General features: G+C 40.0%; 3 protein-coding genes across 3 annotated transcripts; 1 reads left to right on the top strand and 2 right to left on the bottom strand.

The window, feature by feature from the left end:
* Window positions 1-4,954: 4,954 nt before the first annotated feature.
* LOC110643507 (5-amino-6-(5-phospho-D-ribitylamino)uracil phosphatase, chloroplastic-like) lies at window positions 4,955-7,036 on the bottom strand. Its single transcript, XM_058137910.1, has one exon. It carries the CDS (start codon window positions 6,391-6,393, stop codon window positions 5,257-5,259), a length of 1,137 nt encoding a protein of 378 aa, XP_057993893.1. The 5' UTR covers window positions 6,394-7,036; the 3' UTR covers window positions 4,955-5,256.
* Window positions 7,037-9,203: 2,167 nt separating this feature from the next.
* Window positions 9,204-9,836, top strand: LOC131174710 (uncharacterized). The gene is made up of 2 exons (XM_058138492.1): window positions 9,204-9,469; window positions 9,547-9,836. Exons 1-2 carry the CDS (start codon window positions 9,204-9,206, stop codon window positions 9,797-9,799), a joined length of 519 nt encoding a protein of 172 aa, XP_057994475.1. The 3' UTR covers window positions 9,800-9,836.
* Window positions 9,837-21,568: 11,732 nt separating this feature from the next.
* On the bottom strand, window positions 21,569-23,414 carry LOC110655169 (uncharacterized). Its single transcript, XM_058138491.1, has 3 exons — window positions 23,007-23,414; window positions 21,836-22,935; window positions 21,569-21,754 (listed from the first exon to the last, which is right to left on the bottom strand). The coding sequence occupies exons 1-2, from the start codon at window positions 23,412-23,414 to the stop codon at window positions 22,102-22,104; spliced, it is 1,242 nt and encodes a 413-aa protein (XP_057994474.1). The 3' UTR covers window positions 21,569-21,754; window positions 21,836-22,101.
* Window positions 23,415-23,564: the final 150 nt, after the last annotated feature.

Raw genomic sequence — 23,564 nt, 5'->3', positions numbered from 1 at the left:
GTATTGTTTCCCTATGTCTTAGGGACAACCAAAAATTTTTCTTACCATTTTTCAAGTCTTATAGAATTTTTTATGGACAAATTGTTAACTTGGACTCAAAGGTCCTATATTGGCATGGTCCTCAATTAGGTCAATGGCTTGATTTTAAATTCTGACTTTATGCATTTATAATTTGAGGAAGTTGTCTAAAACAATGTTTTAGGTCTTTTTCTTAGCTTTCCAGATTGGTATGGCTTATTATATTGGGAGATTTCTTGTAAGAGATATGCCTATTTGAATTTTCTGGACTTAATGGTCAATTGTACCAATTCCAGATTTAGTGTGTCAACTTAATCAAGTTAATTGACCTAGTTTCCTTGATTTTTGGGTTTTGGTCAAATTACCAATATTGTAGATCTATGTCTTATTGAAATTTTGGGACTGATTTCATGTCATTTGGAGTTTTCTATATCAAGTTATGGTCATTTTACTAATGTTGGTCAAGTTACACTTATTTGACAATTCTGGGTCACTTTTAGGTCAAAGTCAATTCGGCTAGTTTTTGTAACCCAACTTTGGCGATTATTTTGATTTAGTAATTGGCATTTCTAGACTTTGTGGTCTTCACCAAAGTTGTAGCCCTATGTCTGAGCTTTCCAACGATATAAATTTCAGGTCATTTGGACCAGTTTTGAGTGAGTTATAGCCAAAATACTGGTTACTGTTCATATGGTCAAATTCTGGATTTACCAAGTTACCAATTCCGGATTAGGTCAAGTTTGAGGTCCTTTTCTGGTATGAATTTTGGCAAGTTCTCTACATGAAAGTTGGTCCATATTGAGTCTAGTGTTACCCCCAATTGGCCTCATACCAATTGGGGTCACACAAATCAGATTATAAGCTCAATTGTATACTGCTCTTATATACTTCATCAAATACACAACCATTACACATCCTACTTGCTTCACCCTAGCTTTCCTTACCAAATTTCTGGATTTATAAGACACTAACATCATTCATCACATCTCAACATGGTCGTGATAGAATATACACATTACACTTATTACAACTTTAATTCTCAAAGTTACATTCCACATTCACATATACATGAATTCACTTACTTTTACTACATACAATTTCAACCATTACTTCCATATACTGCCCTCAATCCATCAATACCATAATTCATTATTTGAATTCATGAAATCAAACATTAATCCATGCTCTTCAAGGCTGCCAAAAATGGTAGTTTGCTAAGGCTTTCAAATATACTTTTCAAACCCCTAAATTCAAGTGCTCAATATTCATACATGGAAAGTAGGTTGCTAATACATCAATTTAACCAAATCAATTCTAATTTTCATCAATTACATGTAGGAAAAATTCAAGCAAACTCACCTCCCATGACTGCAAAAAATGAGCAGATTGCAAACTTAACAATTTCCTTCAAATTTTTCAACCAAAATACTCCCTATAACCTCAACACAAACTTTAGTTAAGCAAGGGAAGAAAATAAGCACTTACCTCTTATTGTAGCTTGCTTAAACCTCACTAAAACTCCTTCTTTTTGCTCCCAATATGCTGCCCAAGGTGTGTAGGCAAGGATTAATGAAGAAATTTATGTGGAAATTGGCTTGATGCTGATTGCATGAAGCTTCCTTCCATGGCCGGCTATGGAGTTTTCATGGAGAAGAAAAATCATTTCGGCAAAGTGAAATGAAGGAGATGAAGATGATGAAAATATGGCTGTCCACTTTGTCTCATATGCTTATATATGTCCCACTAAGGTCCACTAACATTAGTTTAATGATATTATAATTAAAGTTTCTAATTATCTCAAATTCTACCCCCTAATTCCTCTTAATCACATTTTATGTTTAATCTCATTTTTTATTCAATTTTTCAAAATGTACTACCACTTATTTTTCATGGACATTTAGGTCAAAAGCTAACTCTAGGTGTCAAATGACCAAAATACTCCTCTTCGGTTTATATTACTGATTTTTCGGTAACACCAATTTTTGTCGGTTTCTTGATTTTTCACTTTTCTTTGTACTAATTCATTAATTTTTCTTGGACATTTCTAATATTAATTATACTTCAATAAGTCTTTAATTATGTCTCAAAACTTAATTTTGAGAGTTTCCCGCAGTCCTGGGGTCGGCTATTACCTGCGCCGTAACTTCCTCATGCGGTCACCCATCGCTGCGGTGCTAGCTCATTTAACTTAGTTTCATTTTCTCTCTTTTATTTTTTTTTTAATTTTTCTTGTATTTTTTTTTATTTATTTCATCATTTTATGTCTATTTACTATCACCGGAGTGTAGTTTTAGACATCCTGACTTACTTTAGGTCACCGGAGCAGCATAATGTACGAACTACGTAAAGTAAGGGCGTTACATATTTACTTCAGCAAGAACACTCTTGTTCATATCCAGCATTTAATATTTGTTCTATTGGGTATACCAAACTCAGGCTCCATTTCTCAATATCTCGGTCTTCCAGTCGTTTGGGGCAGATCAAAAGGACAAGCATTGGGTTTTATCAAGGATCGCATTTTAAACAAGCTTCGGGGCTAGAAATGCAAATTCCTGTCTCAAGCAGGCCGAGAAATCCTTATCAAAGCAGTAATTCAGGCCATTCCATCTTTCATAATGTCATCTTTCAAACTTCCGGAGGGAGTTATAAAGGAGTTTCATCAATTATCAGCTAGATTCTGGTGGAGACATTCAATGGATAAAGCAAACATCCATGGATAAGTTGGAAAAATTTATCTTTTAGCAAGAGGGATGGAGGGATGGGTTTCAAAGACTTGAGCCTTTTTAATGATGCCCTCTTAGCGAAGCAGGCTTGGAAATTAATTAAACATCCTTCTGGGCTTTGGTTCCGCATAATGAAAGGCATTTATTTTCCCTACTCATATTTCATGGATGCAGTTAAGGGGAGAAATCCATCATGGGGTTGGAGGACTGTTCTAGTTGGACGAGAAGCAATCAAACTGGGGTTAAGATGGAACATCACAGGTCCAACATTTGTCAATGTATGGTCGGAGCCTTGGATTCCTACTCTTCCAGGCTTTAAGGTTAGTAGTCAGCGTCCTAGTGATAGCCCCATTATTTACGTTGCTGACTTAATTAATCCTGCTATAAAGAATTGGGATCTCCCCACTTTGTATGCATCCTTCTCTCCAGCAGAATGTCATGAGATTAGGAAGATTCCTCTTGCCAATTCATTTAGAGAGCCTAACAGAGTTTGGCATTTCTCAAAAGGTGGGGAAATTTCAGTGAAGTCGGTGTATTATCAGTTGAAAGTCCACCAAGCTCGTTCCTTACATTTTCCTCTCACGTCATCATTGCAGGCTGTCCCTCAATCATTTTGGAATAAGTTATGGTCCCTTAAAGTGCCACCAAAGATTAGGACCTTCATGTGGAGAGCATGCCATAACTCACTTTCAACTAGAGCAAATTTATTTAAGAGAGGTTGCTCCAATTCTCCAACCTGCCCTCTATGTGATTACCTAGAAGCATCTCCTCTTATTTTGTAGTCATGCAAAGGCTACTTGGTTTGGATCGATGTTGGGATTCCATCCTACTAGCAATGACTATGGATCTTTTAGAGACTGGTTTCACCGCCTCATGGATTTTTTCTCTCAACCAGATCAGCGGACCATCAAGCTTGTTTGCTTTATATGTTGGAGTATTTGGAAAGCCAGAAACGCAGCCATTTTTGAGTCATCCAACCCAAACCCAGTGCAAACTTTTAAACAGGCACAGAATGCCCTTGAAGAGATGCAAACTATAATGTCTTCGCCAGTTCTTTCTTTGCCTACTTCTCAAGCTCAATTCAGTGATAGGATGAGGTCTTGGTCCCCTCCAGCTATTGGTCATGTTAAGCTTAATACTGATGCATCTTTTGAGCATAAGAATGCTATTGCAGGTCTTGGTATAGTGATGCGCAATGCTACAGGTTGTCTTATTGATGGGTGTGCTGTTTCCAGGTTATCTTATTGATGGGTGTGCTGTTTCCTTTCCTTGCTTTTCTCCTTTAGCAGCTGAAGGATTTGCAGTTAGAGCAGCTCTACACTTTGCCATAAGTCGAGGCTTGTCTTCCTGCACTTTGGAATCTGACTCTCTGCAGATCATTAAGTTATCTTCTTCTCCTTACCTATCAGTTCCTTGGGAAGTTGAAGCCATCATTCATGATATTAGAATAGCTTTGTTAAACTATCCTGGTTTTCTTCTTTGTTATATTCTTAGATCAGCTGACAGGTGCGCCAATTGGGTGGCAAATGCTGTTAGGGAAGGTGTTCTTAGTCCTAATTGGATCTCCTATCCCCACCCTCAATTTGCTAATTTGTTAGCAGAGGATAGTGTTGTTTCCAGATTTTATTGATTGAATGAATATCTTTCTGATTAAAAAAAAAAAGATGATATTAATGAATTTATTTGACCTTTCCGTTTCTGGGTCAAAAGCCCATCAATGTCACTTGTTAGTCATTAAGCATTTCACTTGCATTCATTAAGTAGGCTCTCACCTCAGACTGGCCTTGTAAAGCTACTTGGTCAAAGCTGGAAAGCTAGAAACCACATGCACTGAAATCCCCTCAAACAAATCTGCTTGCTGACATAGATGGAACATTACATAAGAGGTTTACTCTTAAAAGGATGTCTCATAAGCAATTCAAATTTGAATAATGATTCAATAAGCATTTGTGCAATATGTGTACAAGACTTTAACCGTCCAACGAAGTGATAATTTCGATAGGCCTGTTGTAAGCTCCGGCACAAGTTGTGCACAAACTTCCGGAACTAGCACCCTTCAAATTTTCAAGGAAACGTCACTATTTATGGAGCCAGCACAGAAAGCATGACAAAAGAGACCACTTTGCCAATGTCACTAGTCTTATCTCCAACTCTGTCAACATGATCAATGTTTAGTGTGACGATTACATATATGACGGCATAGTTCTAAAAGGTTCAAACAGAAAAGGCACTACCATCAAGTGTATTATCCAAAGACAAATTACATATATGGTACAGATAATAAATACATGATAATATTGACGTAGTCCAATGCAGACTACCTTTCCTTCTTTCTTTGTCTTGTTTTTTCTTTTGTTTTTTTTTTCCTGTTTTTCCTCTCATCTTTTTCCTAACCTTGTTTCCCCCCTCATACACAAGGGCTCTAATGGTTTGCAATGATGTTACAAGAGACATACAGGACTATTGTCCACAAGAATTTGATGAAGAGCAAAGCTAACTGTACAATTCATAGGAGTCACCAGAAAATATCATCAACTCCCACTGCAGTTGATCGATCCTCTTCCTCCTCCAACTCCATCTCTGGTTCAGGGGAACCAAATTCTGGTGATTCAATATCAACAAGATTCTTGAGATCAACAATTGAAAGCTCGTCTAGATGCCTCACCACCAAGTCTGCAGCACTGAGCTCATAAATCCGATGCTTGCTAGCAACAGCAACACACTTCATCCGAACATCATGTGCAGCCTCCACAGTCTGATTGGAGTTCCCAAACACAATACAACGCTCTGGAATAAACTTTAGAAGCTGTGCTGCATAAACAAACATCTCAGGGTCAGGCCTCCCCCTGTGAACATCTTCTGCTGCTACAATCGTAGTGAAATACCCATTGATACCAATGCTTCCAATTGCAGTCTCAAGAGTCTTCCTTGGACGCGTGGATATCAATGCCATTGGGATCTTGTAATGCATCAAAACATTCACAAACTCTTTCGAGCCAGACCGTAATCTATATATCCCACCTTGCAAAGCTTGGTAAATTTCTTCCTTCCTAGTGGCCATTCTTCTCAGTTCTGCTGGGTCTCTTGACCAACACAGAACTTCAGATATTGCTTGTTCATTCTTCATCCCTTCTAGTCGTCTTAAAATGAAAGCTGGTGGAGGGGATTTTCCTTCTTCTTGAGAAAGAGCAAGCCATGCTTGCTTATCAAGATCAGGATTATCCTCAATTATGACACCCTCCCATTCCAATATGGCACCCAACCAGCCACAACCCATCATTTCTTGTCGAAGCAAAGGATTATGCAACGAAGGGTTATCTGCTCTATTTTCTGGTGGCCACAGACCTGGTTTTCGATCAACACCAGTGCCAGGACGGTAACTCCAAGTGCGTGGTATTCTCTCCTCTTCTCTATATGAATATGCCTCTTTTGTTAATTCCATTGCAAGGGCCTTAATTGATGTATTCACAAACCTGTCAGCTTTCAATTTTGGAGACAAACAAACAATCCTTCTGCCCATAAATTCTGATCTTAAGAAGCGACAGTTACTCGAAGTTGAAGATTTCCTTCTGTAGGAAGAATTCGTGACAGAAAATCCCCTGCAATTGGGTCTATACCCCACAAGAGATGTTGCTGCAATCGAGTCCGCCATGTTTGCCAAGTAAATATCCCAAGTACAACTCTAGCTGAATGAACCAAATTCCACAGACCTCTTCACTTCTTGAAAACTTGAACACAATTCTAACCCAACTTTCCCTGATTCAATCTCTAATGGGATTTACTCACCTGCCAATACCAGCAGATAGCTATACGGCTCTGGAATATAGCAACCGCCAAAGGGAAAGAATATAACAGACTTCAAAAAACGAAAAAACCCCAGGTTGATTGTGAAGAAACCAACGCAATTGTTCCCCGTAAGCCAAACTAAGCATAACCCATTAATCCCTGTAATCTAAAACCCAAATAATTACAATAAACAGCTAGAAAACCTATAAAAACACAACCCCAGAAGTAAAAACAATATATACAGAAAACACCGACCAAATAAAATACAAATCACAGCACATAAATGGAGGAAACCAGCGTATAAACAGGAACAGTATGTATATATTCTATATACAGGGAGGGGAAAGGACAGGTAATGACGAACCTGGAGAGCAATTAATATTGAAAAGATTTCAACGGCTGAGATAAGAGAAACAGAAAGAGAAACTAGACTCTTCCCAGAAGATATGTCTGAATCTCTCTCTGCTTTTGGTTTCTCAGAGGAAACGTGTGGTTTCTTTTCCTGTTTTCGTGGTTTATAGTAACGGGCCTTAAACGAGACCTGTGATGCCGGCGAAAGTGCTGAGCTGGGAGTACACGTGCCAGTTTTGTGATGCCATTCTTTTATTATATAATTAATTGAATAATTAAATAAACTGATAAAATTATATTATTTTAATAAAAAATAACTAATTACTTTTTTAAGATGGAATTTTTATTAATTAATCTAATTAAGTGTATTGTTTATGACGAAAATCAAGGAAATTTTGCAATTTTGTGAGAGGAAAACAAGTGCGGCGATGAATACAAGAGAAGCAATGATTTTTGGATAAGGTCTAATAAAAACCTTATCAATTTTGTTAATGATGATATAAGTTAATTAAATATAATATATATATAATAAGGACAATCAGAATGCTACTAATGCAACTCTTACTTACGCTAATACACCAACTCTATACTGTATAATGACATCCCCATGGGGAGCATCGTGAAATGTGGTATATTGACTTCCTGCCAAGAGTTGGCTTGCGATCTATAATAATTTTAAATTAATTAATAATTTCTTAAATATAAAAAAAAAAATTATTAATAATTAAAAATAAAATAATTATAATATACGAAAAATTATTGTATATATTAAAAGTATTAATTTTTAATATTTTCTTAAAAATAAAAAATAAAAAAAATATTCTTTATTTAAAAAAAAAATAATACCTAAATATTCATGGGGATAGTGTGTGCACATCCAATAATCTCTTGGTTAGTAAATTATATGCTTGCGGTCCGCCAAAGTTGACAAATTTCACAAACGTCCAATTTTGCCCCGCTTGAATGTTCCGTGCCAAAATAGTGCTTGGACTTGGATATATGACAGTGATGGGCTGATTTTAGTCCTATGGGAGCCGCCAGACTGGAATTAAACAACGCTGTCTCCCTTTGGGACTTCGGACCCACCTTTTTATCCCATTTCCTCCTACCGTTTTCAGAAAGGGGCGTGCGATTTCAATTCAATTTGAAATTTATTTAAAATTTAAAATTAAATTAAAATTTTAATATAATTTTAATTTAATTTTTATTATTTTAATTTCAATTCGATACGATTTTCAATTTTTTGATTTTAATTCGGTTTAGTATAATTTTAATCGTCTCTTCGTTTCAGTGACCGATGCTTATACTAGATAGCTTGGGAATGTGGCTACTGGCTGGATGAAACTTCTATATAACTTCTTCTGTCCCTTAAATTTTAGAGCAGTGGAGCTTTTCGTAGCGGTGGTTTATACATTGAATGACTGTTCCTTTTTCAGTAATATGTCAATTGAAGTTGCAAAACAATGAGGATTTGGCATCGGTGGATCATCTCAATGTGCTGGAAACAGTTCAGTGCAATTTGTGGACCTTTATGGCAACAACAATAGCTAGCATCAAAGTTTCAATGGCTCACATTTTCAATACATAAAAAACTTTCATGAATAGTTGAATTTCTACAATATTGTAAGTTTCTGAAAAAGTTTTCCTTTGACTGTCTTCGGTTGCCGGTATCCTAGCTTTCCCCAGGGCATCGAAATGGAGTTATTTATCTAAATGAAAATGGAAGAATTGCTGACGAAACTTTTTTTATTTATTTTATAGTTATTATTATACACTAAATTATATACTAATATATAATAATATAAATAATATAGATATAATATATAATAATAGATAAATATATTTTGGTTTCTTTATGGCTTTTGGGCCTGATTCCATGCATTCAAACTTCTACAAGAGTAAAAATGATAAGACATCCAGCTTTTTCAATTGGCTGAGTTTCTTATTGTTAAGCTTTTGTCAAGTATAGTGCTTGAAACAGCTTTCTTCTCTGTGCATAGATTCTGAAGTAACAGTATTCTTGGATATGTTTGTTTGTTTATTTTCATGCTTAACTATCCGTGATGATGATTATTCAATCAGAGTACTACAGCAGGAAAATGAAATGCGATTATTATCATAGCATAGGATGTCTCACTTTGGTTTCATACAAGGGCAATGTACTTATCACCCTTATTGTTGTCTTGAGAAGGATTACAGTTGATTGCATCATGTGTTTGTTGATTCGAGAGTGTAGTCCTGTGATTTTAGCTTGACCTCTTGTCTTTTCCCAAAGCGCTATCATCTTATGATTGGTATGAATGCTTCAGCCTCATTGTAAATCCAATGCGTTGCAGATGTGAGACAACTCTTCAGCCTGGCTTTAACTGCACGGTGCTAATTGAGAGGACTCGAGCAAAGGCAAGACGTAGACAAAAGAAAACTAATGCACCGATGCAGAATAATGTGATTTACTCATGCCACTTCTGTTCCCATAAGAATCTGAAGAGAGGAGCTCCAAAAGGCCATGTGAAAGAAATATGCCCATATAAGCTAAAACCAAAGCCAAAGCCATCTGCCAAAACAGAACCTTTCAGGTTGATGCCTCAGAAGTCTGCCAGCTTGTCACAAAGGGAAGGGATGAGATTGCTTTACCTGCAGTATCTGAGGATCCTTCCATTTTAAATAGTCCAGCAATTGCATCGGTGAGAAGTGCAGCTACTTTATTTGATGCAAAGAAGAGAGAGAGCCAGATCAGGATGCAATGTAAAACATTGGAGAAATCTGAAAGCAGTAATGCTGCAGAACATGGTGAAAAAACTGTTGGTGAATCAAGTAAAAGAAAGAGAAAATCTTGGACAAGCCGGAAGGAAATTACTGACAGTAATGAGCATGAAAGCACTCGAAACATTAATAATTTGACAATCCCATTTTTCATATAAATAGGTCAATCCTTATGATGTTTAAGAAGACAGAAGATTATAAGTTATCTCTGATTAGATGGCATCACTTTTTAGAGAGAAGGATCAGAAATTTGCAGTTTTTAAGTATTTGTCATCGGAGAGGGGTTGATTTATCTCCCCTCATTGGTGAATGACAAGTTTGGTTCTTCATATATTTTTTTTTGGGTGAATAATGAGTTCATCTGTTTGTTAAATTTTCCAGGAAAATCAAAGTAAAGAGATGATAATTTAGGTAAATGGAAGATGGGGAGTTTAATCTTGGATTCGAGGGTCGTTGAGTGCGTCCAGCGCAGTATAATTTGCCTTAATATTGAATTGGAGAGATGATGGCATAGTCCTATCTATGTAGCACGGAAACGGAAACGCGGGCACGCGGAAACGGACACGGGGAAATGGCATTTTAAAAAACATAGGAAACAGAAACGTGTAGAAACATGTAAATATAAAAAATATAGGGGTATATTTATAAATAAATATATATATATATATATATATCATGAAAGATGTTTAATAATAAATAAAGTTCAAATCAACATTTAAATTCAACTATAAAAATACATATTTAGAAGTTTCATACTTATAAAAAATAAATATTAATTACAACACATTCAAATGTTAAAAAAGAAAAGATAATGAAATTTATAACATTTCCTCAGCTTCAATGTCTTTCTCATTCTCCTTCTCCATGCTTGTAGTTGCATTTTTATCAAACAAAACAGACTCTAACTTTGGTTCATCCAATGAAAGGTTGGCAAATTCAAGAACTCCCACATCTTCCATACTCCCAAATTGATCACCACCAACATCCCACAATTTTGTCTTCTCATCATAATATTGGGAGGAGTTTCTCGATAGAAGAAGAAGATTATTATGGATAAAAATCAAGTCCTCTGCACGTTTTGGAGTTAATTTATTCCTTCTGCATGAATGAATGAAGGAATAAATACTCCAATTTCTTTCACAACAAGAGGAGGAAGTAGGTTGTCCAAGCATGTAACACCCCAAAAATTTTAAATTTATGAGCATTTTTGGTATTTTAATTTTATTTAAATTTTAGGAATTTTTTTGAGATTTTTCGGATTTTAAAAAAATCGGGTTCGATTTTCCGAAAATATAAACTTTGATGATTTTTAAAAATTAATTTAAAGACCACGTGGCAAAACTAAAAATATATTTGGAGTATACGTATTTTTCTGAGTTTTCTGGAAATTTTTCGGAATTTTTGGATCTCGTTTTCGGTCCCGAGGCAGAGTAAAAAAATTCAAAATTTTGTATCTTGAATCGGACCGGCCGAATCGAACCGGACCGGATCTAACCGGTCGAATCGGACCGGCCTTTTCCTTCTTCTTCTTTCCTTCCCCGCGCGCGTCGACCTCCTCCCCTTCTCTCTCTCTTTCTCTCCCGCCTCGCCGCCGCCACCATCTCTCGCCACCTGATCGGGCGCCGCCATCCAGCCTCCCAAAGAAGCCGCCGCCCAAACGGCACGGAAATCGCACAATTCCATCCTCACGCGCGGCCGCTTCCCGCCAAAATCCGGCCGATCCGGCCACCAATTGGACCGGGTCTTGTGTCTAAAATCATCTACTCAGCGAGAGCTTTCCATAGACACCAAGAACGCCAAAATCCATCGAGCGGTTTGTCCAATTTTTGCTCGGGAAGTTTTTAGCCCATTTCGACTTTTAGGCTAGATTTCTCGAAAACCGTGAATTCCTCGAGACAACCGAGGGTACCAAAGACGCTCCACTGCCGAGAGCTTCTACGACATAAATTTCAAATTTTTCCGACATCGCTTTTTGGTGGGTCCCACTAACTTCGCAGTTGTTTTTCCGAGCATTTAATGAGCTTAGAAAATTCTGAAAAATTTATGTACTAACCCCGTGTTATGGGCTTCGTAGGTATCCTCGATTCACGAAATTCGATAGTTGACCGGTCTCGAAATTCGGCATGCACTGCATCGAAAAGTCTCCGAATTGCGCCGAGGTTTTGGCTATCCCCCCATTGTCAGACGACCCGAGCGCGCCCCCGAAGTCGGAATCGGCAAAGGTAAACCCGAACCTTGTTTTTACGTAATTTTCTAGTGCTTAAATAGGATTAAAAATCCATAAAATATTCGTGGTAGCTTAGAAAATTATGATTCTTTTTGCAATCGCTTAGTAATATTGCTAAGAACCGCGGGGCAAAGTTTTAGAATTTTAGAGCTGATTTGGGCAGTTTTTGCAAAAATGGTCAATTATAAGGACTAAATTGAAATTTTACATATTGTGATGGATGATTGATTTGATGGGCCCAGAAGGGGCTGTGTGATGGGATTGAGTTGTGGACATATAGATTGTGAATATAGAAGTGTGTTTTGAGTCCTTTTGCAGGTTGGGTAGGTCCTAGGTATAGTGGAGACTCTGCCGGATTTTCGGCACGACTTAGGACGTATTGGTCTTTTTCTTTGTTTGTATTGAGTCAAATTTATTAAATGATTGTAATAAAATTGTCGTGTGAGTCGACAGCCTTTCTTCCTCCGCCCACCGCCTCGGTGACCATCACAAGTCTGTGAGTAAAATATTAATTTTAATTGTAATTTCGATATTATTATATGTTCAAGCATGCCCATGCATCACTTATATGCATATATTTATGTAGTTAAACTCTAGGCACGATTTATGTTGCATTCATAACTGTTAGCGTACCATGGATGTTGTTGTGGTAATTTGGAGCAGCAGCGTGCGTTGGCGTGCGTGTGATGTGGTGTGGACTATGGATAGGACGGTAGACACGCTTGAGATCTTCGCGGGACCCGGCCCTTCGGGTAGACACGCTTGAGTTCTTCACTGGGACCCCGATTTGGTTATTAAGTGGAAGTCCGAAATGAGTTCTTCATTGGCACTGTGTTGGATTTAAGAGAGCTGTATAGGAGATCAGCTCACATATATTATGATTGATGTTACAGGGTGCGTGAGTGCTCCAAATTTACCTTTTTGATGTTATGATGTGAAAATGTTGTTGATGTTGCATTTCACTCTACAGGGTGCATTAGTTTTAGATAGTTATAGAGATTATGGTTAAAATTGATATTTTACTCTCTGAGTCGAACGCTCACTCCTGCTCAATATTTTTCCGTGCCACAGAGGATATTTTTGAGGTTAACCTGCTTCCTTTCCTCGCAGGTTGTTTATCAATATTTGTGTAATTTTATTTACTCATAGAATTTCCGCATGTGTTAGAAATGTTTATTTGATTTGGGTCTGTAAATTAAATTATTATTGTGGACCTGTAAAATTATTATATGCATGTTTGATGGACTGGATGAGGGAGCTGAGCTCCCATTTATCATTATGATGATATGAGTATGTGGAGGGTGAGCTGAGCTCCCCAATGGATTGTTTATTGTGTTTACAGGTCGGGTGAGTCAAAAACTCCCCGTTGGTAGGTCCATTTTATGGCCGGACTCTGTCCGGTTGGTTTCTTGAAATTGGGCCCAAATGGGCCTTAGAGTTGGGTAAATGAATAGTTAAGGCTTACTACGGGCCTCGGGGGCTTTAGGCTGGCCCAGATCCTAGTGTCGGTCCGGCCCATAGGTTGGGTCGTGATAAATGTGGTATCAGAGCTTAGGCTCCAGATTCTTAGGGAATATTTGTCTAAAGTGTTGGGAAGAGTCTACTAGGAGTCACATGCGGAAAAATAGGGTCCACATTCGTCTTGCATTGTCGTCTTTGCTTCTAGTTTCTGCTTCATATATTGTGTGTAAATATGAGTCTATAGAGCTGTGTAATGTGCAGTTTTGAATTTTGTGGGCTAATGTCTGAATTTCGTGAAAATGCGTAGAAGCAGGAGAGCTGCCACTGCACCAGAACCAGATGTGCCTGACGAGGTGTCGGCACAGGATGAGGCGCCTGCCCCGAGGAGGCGGGGTAGGAGGCCTAGAGCTACTCAAGTAGAAGAGCAGCTGCCACCAGTACAGGATCAGTCTTTTATGGCACAGGGTCCTATGGACCCAATGGCAGCTACTCTAGCTGGGTTGCAGAGAACCATCGACATGATGGCGCAGTATATGGTCCACCCTCCACAGCAGCAGCAGCAGTCCACCGCACCAAGAGGAGAACCTTACAAACAGATAATCAATTTCAAGAAGTTGGTGCCTGGTACTTATGATGTGTCAGACGATGCATATCGGTTTTTGGATTCTCGCAGTGTGCAGAAATGTAATTACAGCTTGGATCGATAGAAGACTGATAGAGTGTATGCAGCATGTCATGGGGCCTATGCCTAGACAATGGATGAATGACTACGTGTTACCTCGAATGGAGGGTTTGTCATGGGCTCAGTTTGTGGAACTTTTCATCAATCGGTTTGTGCCAGAAAGCTTCAGAGATCAGAAACAGTGGGCCTTTGAGGCCTTAAGATAGAATGGCAGGTCTGTAGATGAATATGCTGCACTTCGAATTGAGCAGATATGCCTCAGAACGACCCACCACTGGGCCAAGATTGTCCGCTGGCCCGTGGGCCTCACGGATTTGTCCCTTGGGAGGTTTCGCTCCCAAAAGCGCCACGATGGGCTTTAGGCCGACCCCACATATATGGCCCGATTCCCTTCTCCCATTTCCGATGTGGGACGGGCGCACTGCAGCGCATGACGCCGTCCCCACACCGTTACATAACCCACCAACTTCACGGGGCGCCTCGCACCCACTGCATCGGAGGGAGTCCGGCTCGATACCAATTGTAACGACTCACCCAGCCTGGGCCAAGATTGTCCGCTGGCCCGTGGGCCTCACGGATTTGTCCCTTAGGAGGTTTCGCTCCCAAAAGCGCGCTGACCAGTTTAGGCTGACCCCCACATATATGGCCCAGATTCCCTTCTCCCATTTCCGATGTGGGACGGGCGGCACCTGCAGGCGTTACGTATCGCCGTCCCCACAGTCCGTTACATGCCCCTACAGCAGTATCTACAGAGACTATGAAGGTGAAAAGATTCCTAAAGGGGCTTGACAGGAGGTATGCGAACCTGGCCATGATGTCTGATCAGTCTTTTGATGTGGTGGTTGATCGAGCTGCATGATTGAGATTAGCTATGCTGTGGATGACAGCGGAAGAGCAAAGAAAAACAGAGCAGAGGGTTCTTCAGGTGTTCCCCACATGGGTACTACGGATAGTGGTGGCCAAACTACTTACAGAGGAAGAAGCAGGAATAAGAGGAGTGGTTTTAGACACAAATTCCGAGGGTCTGCACTGTGGTACTGATCCAAAGAAGTGGTCAGCTCAGTGGTACGCAGCCTGCGCTCGTTCAGATTCTCTTTGGCACCTTGTGCACAGTGTGGAAGAGGACATTCAGGACCTTGTTTGATGGGTTCAGGAGTATGCTTCAGGTGTGGCCAACCAGGTCACTTTGCTAGGGAATGCCCCGTGTTCAGCGAGCCACAGATGGGGTCACAGGGTTCTGTTGTAAATGTTCCTCGCCAGTTGTATCCGGGTACTTCCAACATGGTAGGCAGTCAGTTCAGTGGCCAACAGGGCCGAGGACAAGGGGGACGTGGATTTGGAGGCAGATCAGGAGGTAGAAGTCGATCGTGGTTACGCCACTCGGTAGGGGTCGCTCGGTTTTCACCCCGACCCACCAGATGCTCAAGCTTCAAATGCGCTTGGGTGTATTCTTCTGGTCTGTTCTTATGAGGCTCGTGTTTTGATAGATCCGGGTGCTACGCACTCATTTCTCCCCTGTGTTTGCCATGAGGTTGGGTAGAAACCCTACAACTTTAGAGTGCCCTTTGTCAGTAGCTACCCCACTTAGCGACAACATAGATGTAGATATGATTTTTCCGGGTAGCCCAGTAGTAGTGGATGGAAAGATCCTCCCAGCAGACTTGGTTCCTTTACCAGTAATGGATTTCGATGTAATCTTGGGGATGGATTGGTTGGCAACTCATTATGCCACTTTAGACTGCAGGAACAAAAAGGTGTATTTCCACATACCTGGTGTGGAAGAGTTTAGCTTTGATGGTGACAGGAGCGTGGCTCTATATAATTTGGTGTCAGCAATTATTGCTAGAAAAATGTTGAGACGTGGATGCCAAGGGTATTTGGCATTGGTGAGAGATACATCTGTAGAAAGTGTCAGCATGGAAAATGTTCCTATTGTCAGAGAATTTATGGATGTCTTCCCAGAGGAGCTTCCAGGGTTGCCACCAGGAAGGGAAATAGAGTTTTGCATTAATGTTGTGCCGGGTACAAACCCCATATCGATGCCACCTTACAGGATGGCACCAGCATAATTGAAAGAGCTGAAGGAGCAACTACAGGAGCTTTTGGACAAGGGTTTTATACGTCCGAGCACTTCAACTTGGGGCGCTCCTGTTCTATTTGTGAGAAAGAAGGATGGGTCATTGAGGTTGTGTATCGACTACAGACAGCTGAACAAAGTGACTATGAAGAACAAGTATCCACTTCCTCGGATCGATGATCTGTTTGATCAGCTCCAAGGGGCTAGATTCTTTTCCAAAATAGACCTGCGATCAGGCTACCATCAATTGAGAATCAGGAATGAGGACGTGTCCAAAACGGCTTTCAGGACAAGATATGGTCATTATGAGTTCTTGGTGATGTCTTTTGGACTCACTAATGCACCAGCAGCCTTCATGGACTTGATGAACAGGGTGTTCAAGCCATTTTTGGACCGTTTTGTCATCGTATTCATAGATGACATTTTGGTATACTCTCAGACCGAGGAAGAACACGTGTGGCACTTGAGGATGGTGTTGCAGAAGTTGAGGGAGCACCAGCTATATGCCAAATTTTCAAAATGTGAATTTTGGCTAGAAAGCATCTCATTCTTGGGACATGTGGTTTCTAGTGACGGTATTCAAGTAGATCCCAAGAAAATTGAAGCTGTAACTGATTGGCTTAGGCCTACAACAGTCACTGAGGTGCGAAGTTTTCTGGGTTTAGCTGGCTACTATAGGCGTTTTGTGCAAGATTTCTCCAGGATAGCGGCTCCCCTAACTAAGTTGACCAGGAAGAATGTTCCATTCATTTGGACAGATGACTGTGAGGTGAGTTTCCAGAAGCTTAAGGAGTGTCTAACCACTGCCCGTGTTGACACTACCTGTGAGTGGTGAAGGATACACCGTGTATTGTGACGCCTCCAGAGTTGGCCTAAGGTGTGTTTTGATGCAGAATGGAAAGGTAGTGGCTTATGCTTCAAGGCAGCTGAAGAGGCATGAGCAGAACTACCCCACCCATGATTTGGAAATAGCGGCTGTAATCTTTGCACTAAAGATCTGGAGACACTATCTGTATGGTGAAGTGTGCGAGATATACACCGACCACAAGAGCTTGAAGTACATCTTCCAACAGAGGGATTTAAACTTGAGACAGAGGAGATGGATGGAGCTTCTGAAAGACTATGATTGCACCATCCAGTACCACCCTGGAAAAGTCAATGTTGTGGCAGATGCCTTGAGCAGAAAATCTTCTGGCAGTTTGGCGCACATTTCAGTAGAGAAGAGACCATTGATTCAGGAGGTACATGAGTTGATGGATCAAGGTTTAATCCTAGATCTTTCAGATGAGGGGGTATTGTTGGCTCACTTTTCAGTGAGGCCAGCCTTGAGGGACAGAGTTAGAGTTTCCCAGCACAGAGACCAACAATTGATGAAGATTATAGAAATAGTACAGCAAGGTGAAGGTGGTGAGTTTGGATTTGCCAATGATGGCGCCCTAGTGCAAGGTTCTAGGATATGTGTGCCCGATGTGGACAACCTCAGGAATGAAATAATGCGAGAGGCATACTATACACTGTACAGTGTCCACCCAGGTTCCACCAAGATGTACCATGATGTGAAAGATAGCTATTGGTGGAATGGCATGAAGAGAGACATAGCAGACTTTGTGTCCAAGTGCCTGACTTATCAGAAGGTGAAGTTTGAACACCAGAGACCGTCAGGGAAGCTGCAAGAGCTCCCTATCCCAGAATGGAAGTGGGAAATGATCACTATGGATTTTGTGACTGGGTTGCCTCGTACCACGCGAGGATATGATTCGATATGGGTAATTGTAGACCGCTTGACCAAATCAGCTCACTTCTTGCCTGTGAAGACTACACATTCTGTGGCACAGTACGCCCGACTCTACATTCAAGAAATAGTCAGATTGCATGGAGTTCCAGCTTCCATAATATCTGACAGAGGGACCCAGTTCACTTCTCAGTTTTGGAGAAAGTTGCAGGAGGCACTTGGCACACAATTGAACTTTAGTACGGCTTTCCACCCTCAGACAGACGGACAGTCTGAAAGGACAATCCAAACACTGGAAGACATGCTTCGCATGAGTGTCTTGGATTTTGGAGATCAATGGGATGAGCAGCTAGCTTTGGTGGAGTTTGCCTACAACAACAGTTACCACTCCAGCATAGGGATGGCACCCTATGAGGCATTATATGGAAGAAAGTGTAGGTCTCCTCTGTGTTGGACAGAAATGGGGGAAGCGAAGGTGCATGATGTAGATCTAGTGCAGTACACTTCAGAGGTAGTTCCTTTAATCAGGGAACGATCAAAACTTTTCAGTAGGCAGAAGAGTTATGCAGACCCCAGACGGAGGGATGTGGAGTTTGCAGTGGGCGACTATGTATTCCTGAAGGTTTCTCCAATGAAGGGAGTCATGAGATTTGGAAAGAATGGCAAGTTGGCACCTCGGTATATCGGACCTTTTGCGGTTACTGATAGAGTTGGAGCGATTGCTCACCGCTGGAGCTACCACCCAACCTTTCTCACGTCCATCCGTGTTTCACATCTCCATGCTCAGAAATACATTCCATCCTTCTCATGTACTACAAATGATGTGATAGAGCTAAAGAGAACTTGACATTTGAGGAGCAAACAGAGCCATAGTAGACTACCAAGTGAGGCAGCTGAGATCCAAACAGATCCCTATGGTTAAGGTTTTGTGGAGGAGTCAGTCAGTGGAAGAGTGCACCTGGGAGTCAGAACGGGACATGCGTAGCAAGTACCCTTATTTGTTCAATGTATAATCATGTGCTTTATTCTGCCTTGTGAAAAATTCGAGGACGAATTTTCTGTAAGGGGGGAAGAATGTAACACCCCAAAAATTTTAAATTTATGAGCATTTTTGGTATTTTAATTTTATTTAAATTTTAGGAATTTTTTTGAGATTTTTTGGATTTTAAAAAAATCGGGTTCGATTTTCCGAAAATATAAACTTTGATGTTTTTTAAAATTAATTTAAAGACCACGTGGCAAAACTAAAAATATATTTGGAGTCTACGTATTTTTTTGAGTTTTCTGGAATTTTTTCGGAATTTTTGGATCTCGTTTTCGGTCCCGAGACAGAGTAAAAAAATTCAAAATTTTGTATCTTGAATCGGACCGGCCGAATCGAACCGAACCGGATCTAACCGGTCGAATCGGACCGGCCTTTTCCTTCTTCTTCTTTCCTTCCCCGCGCGCGTCGACCTCCTCCCCTTCTCTCTCTCTTTTCTCTCTCCTCCTGCCCCTGCCGCCGGCCAGCCATCTCCCGCCACCCTGACCGACGCGCCATCCACCTCTCCACACCGGTGGCGCGCTAAACGGCCGTAAATTCCATCCCTCGCAAGGCTTTGGCTTTCCGGCCAAATCCGCCGATCCGGCCACCAATTGGACCGGGTCTTGTGTCTAAAATCATCTACTCGGCAAGAGCTTTCCATAGACACCAAGAACGCCGAAATCCATCGAGCGGTTTGTCCAATTTTTGCTCGGGAAGTTTTTAGCCCATTTTGACTTTTGGGCTAGATTTCTCGAAAACCGTGAATTCCTCGAGAAAATCGAGGGTACCAGCACGCTCCACTCGTCGAGAGCTTCGCGGCGACATAAATTTCAAATTTTTCCGACACTGTTTTTCGGTGGGTCCCACGGAACTTCGCAGTGTTTTTCTGAGCATTTAATGAGCTTAGAAAATTCTGAAAAATTTATGTACTAACCCCCGTGTTATGGGCTTCGTGTAGGTATCCTTGATTCACGGAAATTCGACGATTGGCCGATGCGAAATTCGGCGAATGCATTCTGGAAAAGTCTCCGAGTGCGCGAGGTTTTGGCTATCCCCATTGTCGACGACCCGCGCGCTCAAGTCGGAATCGGCAAAGGTAAACCCGAACCTTGTTTTTACGTAATTTTCTAGTGCTTAAAAAGGATTAAAAATCCATAAAATATTCGTGGTAGCTTAGAAAATTATGATTCTTTTTGCAATCACTTAGTAATATTGCTAAGGATCATGGGCAAAGTTTTAGAATTTTAGAGCCGATTTGGGCGCTTTTTGCAAAAATGGTCAATTATAAGGACTAAATTGAAATTTTACATATTGTGATGGATGATTGATTTGATGGGCCTGTAAGGCTGTGTGATGGGATTGAGTTGTGGACATATAGATTGTGAATATAGAAGTGTGTTTTGAGTCCTTTGCAGTTGGGTAGGTCCTAGGTATAGTGGAGACTCACGGATTTTCTACGACTTAGGACGTATTGGTCTTTTTCTTTGTTTGTATTGAGTCAAATTTATTAAATGATTGTAATAAAATTGTCGTGTGAGTCGACAGCTTTCTTCCTCCGCCACCGCGGTGACCATCGTCAAGTCTGTGAGTAAAATATTAATTTTAATTGTAATTTCGATATTATTATATGTTCAAGCATGCCCATGCATCACTTATATGCATATATTTATGTAGTTAAACTCTAGGCACGATTTATGTTGCATTCATAACTGTTAGCGTGCCATGGATGTTGTTGTGGTAATTTGGAGCAGTGTGCGTGCGTTGGCGTGCGTGTGATGTGGTGTGGACTATGGATAGGACGGGTAGACACGGCTTGAGATCTTCGCTGGGACCCGGTCCTTCGGGGTAGACACGGCTTGAGTTCTTCGCTGGGACCCCGATTTGGTTATTAAGTGGAAGTCCGAGCTGAGTTCTTCGCTGGCACCAGGTTGGATTTAAGAGAGCTGTATAGGAGATCAGCTCCCATATATTATGATTGATGTTACAGGGTGCGTGAGGGCTCCAAATTTACCTTTTTGATGTTATGATGTGAAAATGTTGTTGATGTTGCATTTCACTCTACAAGGTGCATTAGTTTTAGATAGTTATAGAGATTATGATTAAAATTGATATTTTACTCTCTGAGTCGAACGCTCACTCCTGTTCAATATTTTTCCAGGCCACAGGAGGATATTTTTGAGGTTAACCTGCTTCCTTTCCTCGCAGGTTGTTTATCAATATTTGTGTAATTTTATTTACTCATAGAATTTCCGCATGTGTTAGAAATGTTTATTTGATTTGGGTCTGTAAATTAAATTATTATTGTGGACCTGTAAAATTATTATATGCATGTTTGATGGACTGGATGAGGGAGCTGAGCTCCCATTTATCATTATGATGATATGAGTATGTGGAGGGTAAGCTGAGCTCCCCAATGGATTGTTTATTGTGTTTACAGGTCGGGTGAGTCAAAAACTCCCTGTTGGTAGGTCCATTTTATGGCCGGACTCTGTCCGGTTGGTTTCTTGAAATTGGGCCCAAATGGGCCTTAGAGTTGGGTAAATGAATAGTTAAGGCTTACTACGGGCCTCGGGGGCTTTAGGCTGGCCCAGGTCCTAGTGCCGGTCCGGCCCATAGGTTGGGTCGTGATAAAGCACTTTAAAAGCCAACCTTTGAAGTAAAGGTGCATTAGAACCAAAACATGCCTACAATTTCCTAGGATCTGTAACATACATACTTCCAATAGAATCAGGATCAGCAAAAGGTCCACTTTTCAAAGAAAAATTTGCAAATTCATCATTTGCTTTAATTCGCTCATCTTCATTAGAAAAAATCCTCCTAAAGCATTTAATTCTCTCAGTTAATACTTCTCCATCCATATGAGGAGGCACTCTACCTTCCCCCTCTTGAAGCCATTTTTCACTATAAAATCTTCAAAAATAAGAAAATAAATTCAGAAAATAATAAAAAAAAATTAAAACAAGAAGATGAGTATGTAAGTTAGAAATTTACCTTGGATTTAATGAATGGGCTAAACAATGAAAGGGAGTGTTGCTCTTTGCCCAACGATCAACAAGAATTCGATGAACCACATAATAAAAAGGAGAAAACCCATCTGCTTGCTTTCCTTCATGATCAAAAATAACTTGTTTCACCTTTTCAATTATAGAATCCCACAACTCATAAACCAAATGAAGGCATGGTTTGTCTGTGTCACAAACTCTGATCATGTCATAAATGGGCCCAGTAAAAGCAATGATGTAATCAACCTTTTCCCATCAATCCTCATCTACCACTTTATCACGAACAAATCTAGCTTTGCCTTGGTCATCTTCTCGGTATTGTGCCCATTGATCACTCATAACCATTGCTTCTAAAGCACGCCTAATAAGTTTAAATCTTTTAAGCATCACAACAATAGAAGCAAAACGAGTGTCAGCAACTGAAAGCAATTTCAAAGGGCTAAACCGATTATAAATTGCAAGCCTCATGGAATGATTCATTATAAAATTCTTGATTTGCAAAGCATCCCCATGGATTTCAGTGATCCAGTGACACACATCATAAGTTTCTTGATTAGTTTCCAAATTTTTTGCTACACATATATTCTTCAAAGCAAGATTAAGAGTGTGCACAACACAAGGAGTCCAATAAATATGTGGAAACATTCCCTCAATGATTTCTCCAGCACCTTTACAATTTGAAGCATTATCAGTAATGACTTGTACCACTTTTTGATGACCCACCTCATCAATTACTTCTTTTAGCAAATTAGCAATAAATTGCTTATCTTTCACTTCACCAGAACAATCTACAGATTTGATAAACATGGGGCCAGACTCAGAAACAACCATAAAATTAATCAAATGCCTCCTCTGGGGATCACTCCATCCATCACTCACAATACTAACACCCTTTTCTAACCAAGTGTTTTTAATTGGTTCAAGCAACCTCTCTACGTTTGCTTTTTCTTGCTGAAGTAATGTGGTTCTCAATTTGTTATAACCAGGCGGCACATAACCACCCAAAACATGATTAGCAGCAAAAGAATAAGAACTCACATAATAAGGATTTCTAGCAAAATTAAAAGGTAGACCCCAGTGTAGAACATTCTAGCAATCTCTGCATCTAATTGAGCTCTAGTTTGCAAGTCAAAAGCTCTACCAAAAGGAGAATCATTAACTCTTTTTTTCTTCAAAGCTGCTGAAATACTTGGTTCAGTTATATTCAATGAAGGAATAGAAGTTATACTAATAGGCAAAGAAACTCGCCTAGATTGTGAATTGGTAATTTTGTTTGTTGCCTCATCCTCCTGTTTCCTCATTTCAGAAATACTATCATTCATCACTTTTTTACACACACCAATCCCTTTTCCAGTGATTTTCAATAAATGAGCCCTCACTCTAATATAAGTCCCTTGCTTTTCTTGTCCACAAAAATTGAATATCCATTTACAATTACCCCCTCCTTCTCCAGTTTTCTCTAGTTTAGTTACATATCTCCACAGAGGATTAAATTCTTCCTCCCTAGTTTTTGAAGAAGTGCCACTAGTGCTATTTGCTTGGGTAGAATTTGAGTTTGAAGAATCCATTCAAATATTGTCTTATCAAAATGACAAAAAGAAAATACAATTTTATACAATTTACAAATTATTTAAACAAATTATATACTAAGGATTAAAGCACAATGTAAATTATATATTAAATGATTAAAGAATTAAATAATAGAATTGAATAAATTG

Source organism: Hevea brasiliensis, chromosome 16, assembly GCF_030052815.1.
Source record: "Hevea brasiliensis isolate MT/VB/25A 57/8 chromosome 16, ASM3005281v1, whole genome shotgun sequence".
NCBI lineage: Eukaryota > Viridiplantae > Streptophyta > Magnoliopsida > Malpighiales > Euphorbiaceae > Hevea > Hevea brasiliensis.
Note: the sequence above shows the minus strand (reverse complement) of the source record. Positions and strands in the feature narration are given on the sequence as shown.

Bases quoted from the DNA above. Each gene is read 5' to 3' on its own strand.
- LOC131174710 (XM_058138492.1), top strand. From the start codon at position 9,204: ATGCGTTGCAGATGTGAGACAACTCTTCAGCCTGGCTTTAACTGCACG. The intron at 9,470-9,546 runs GTCTGCCAGCTT...CATTTTAAATAG, and splicing joins TTCAGGTTGATGCCTCAGAA to TCCAGCAATTGCATCGGTGA.
- LOC110655169 (XM_058138491.1), bottom strand. From the start codon at position 23,414: ATGGATTCTTCAAACTCAAATTCTACCCAAGCAAATAGCACTAGTGGC. The intron at 22,936-23,006 runs GTTAATGATTCT...AGAGATTGCTAG, and splicing joins CAGCTTTGAAGAAAAAAAGA to AATGTTCTACACTGGGGTCT.
- LOC110643507 (XM_058137910.1), bottom strand. From the start codon at position 6,393: ATGGCGGACTCGATTGCAGCAACATCTCTTGTGGGGTATAGACCCAAT.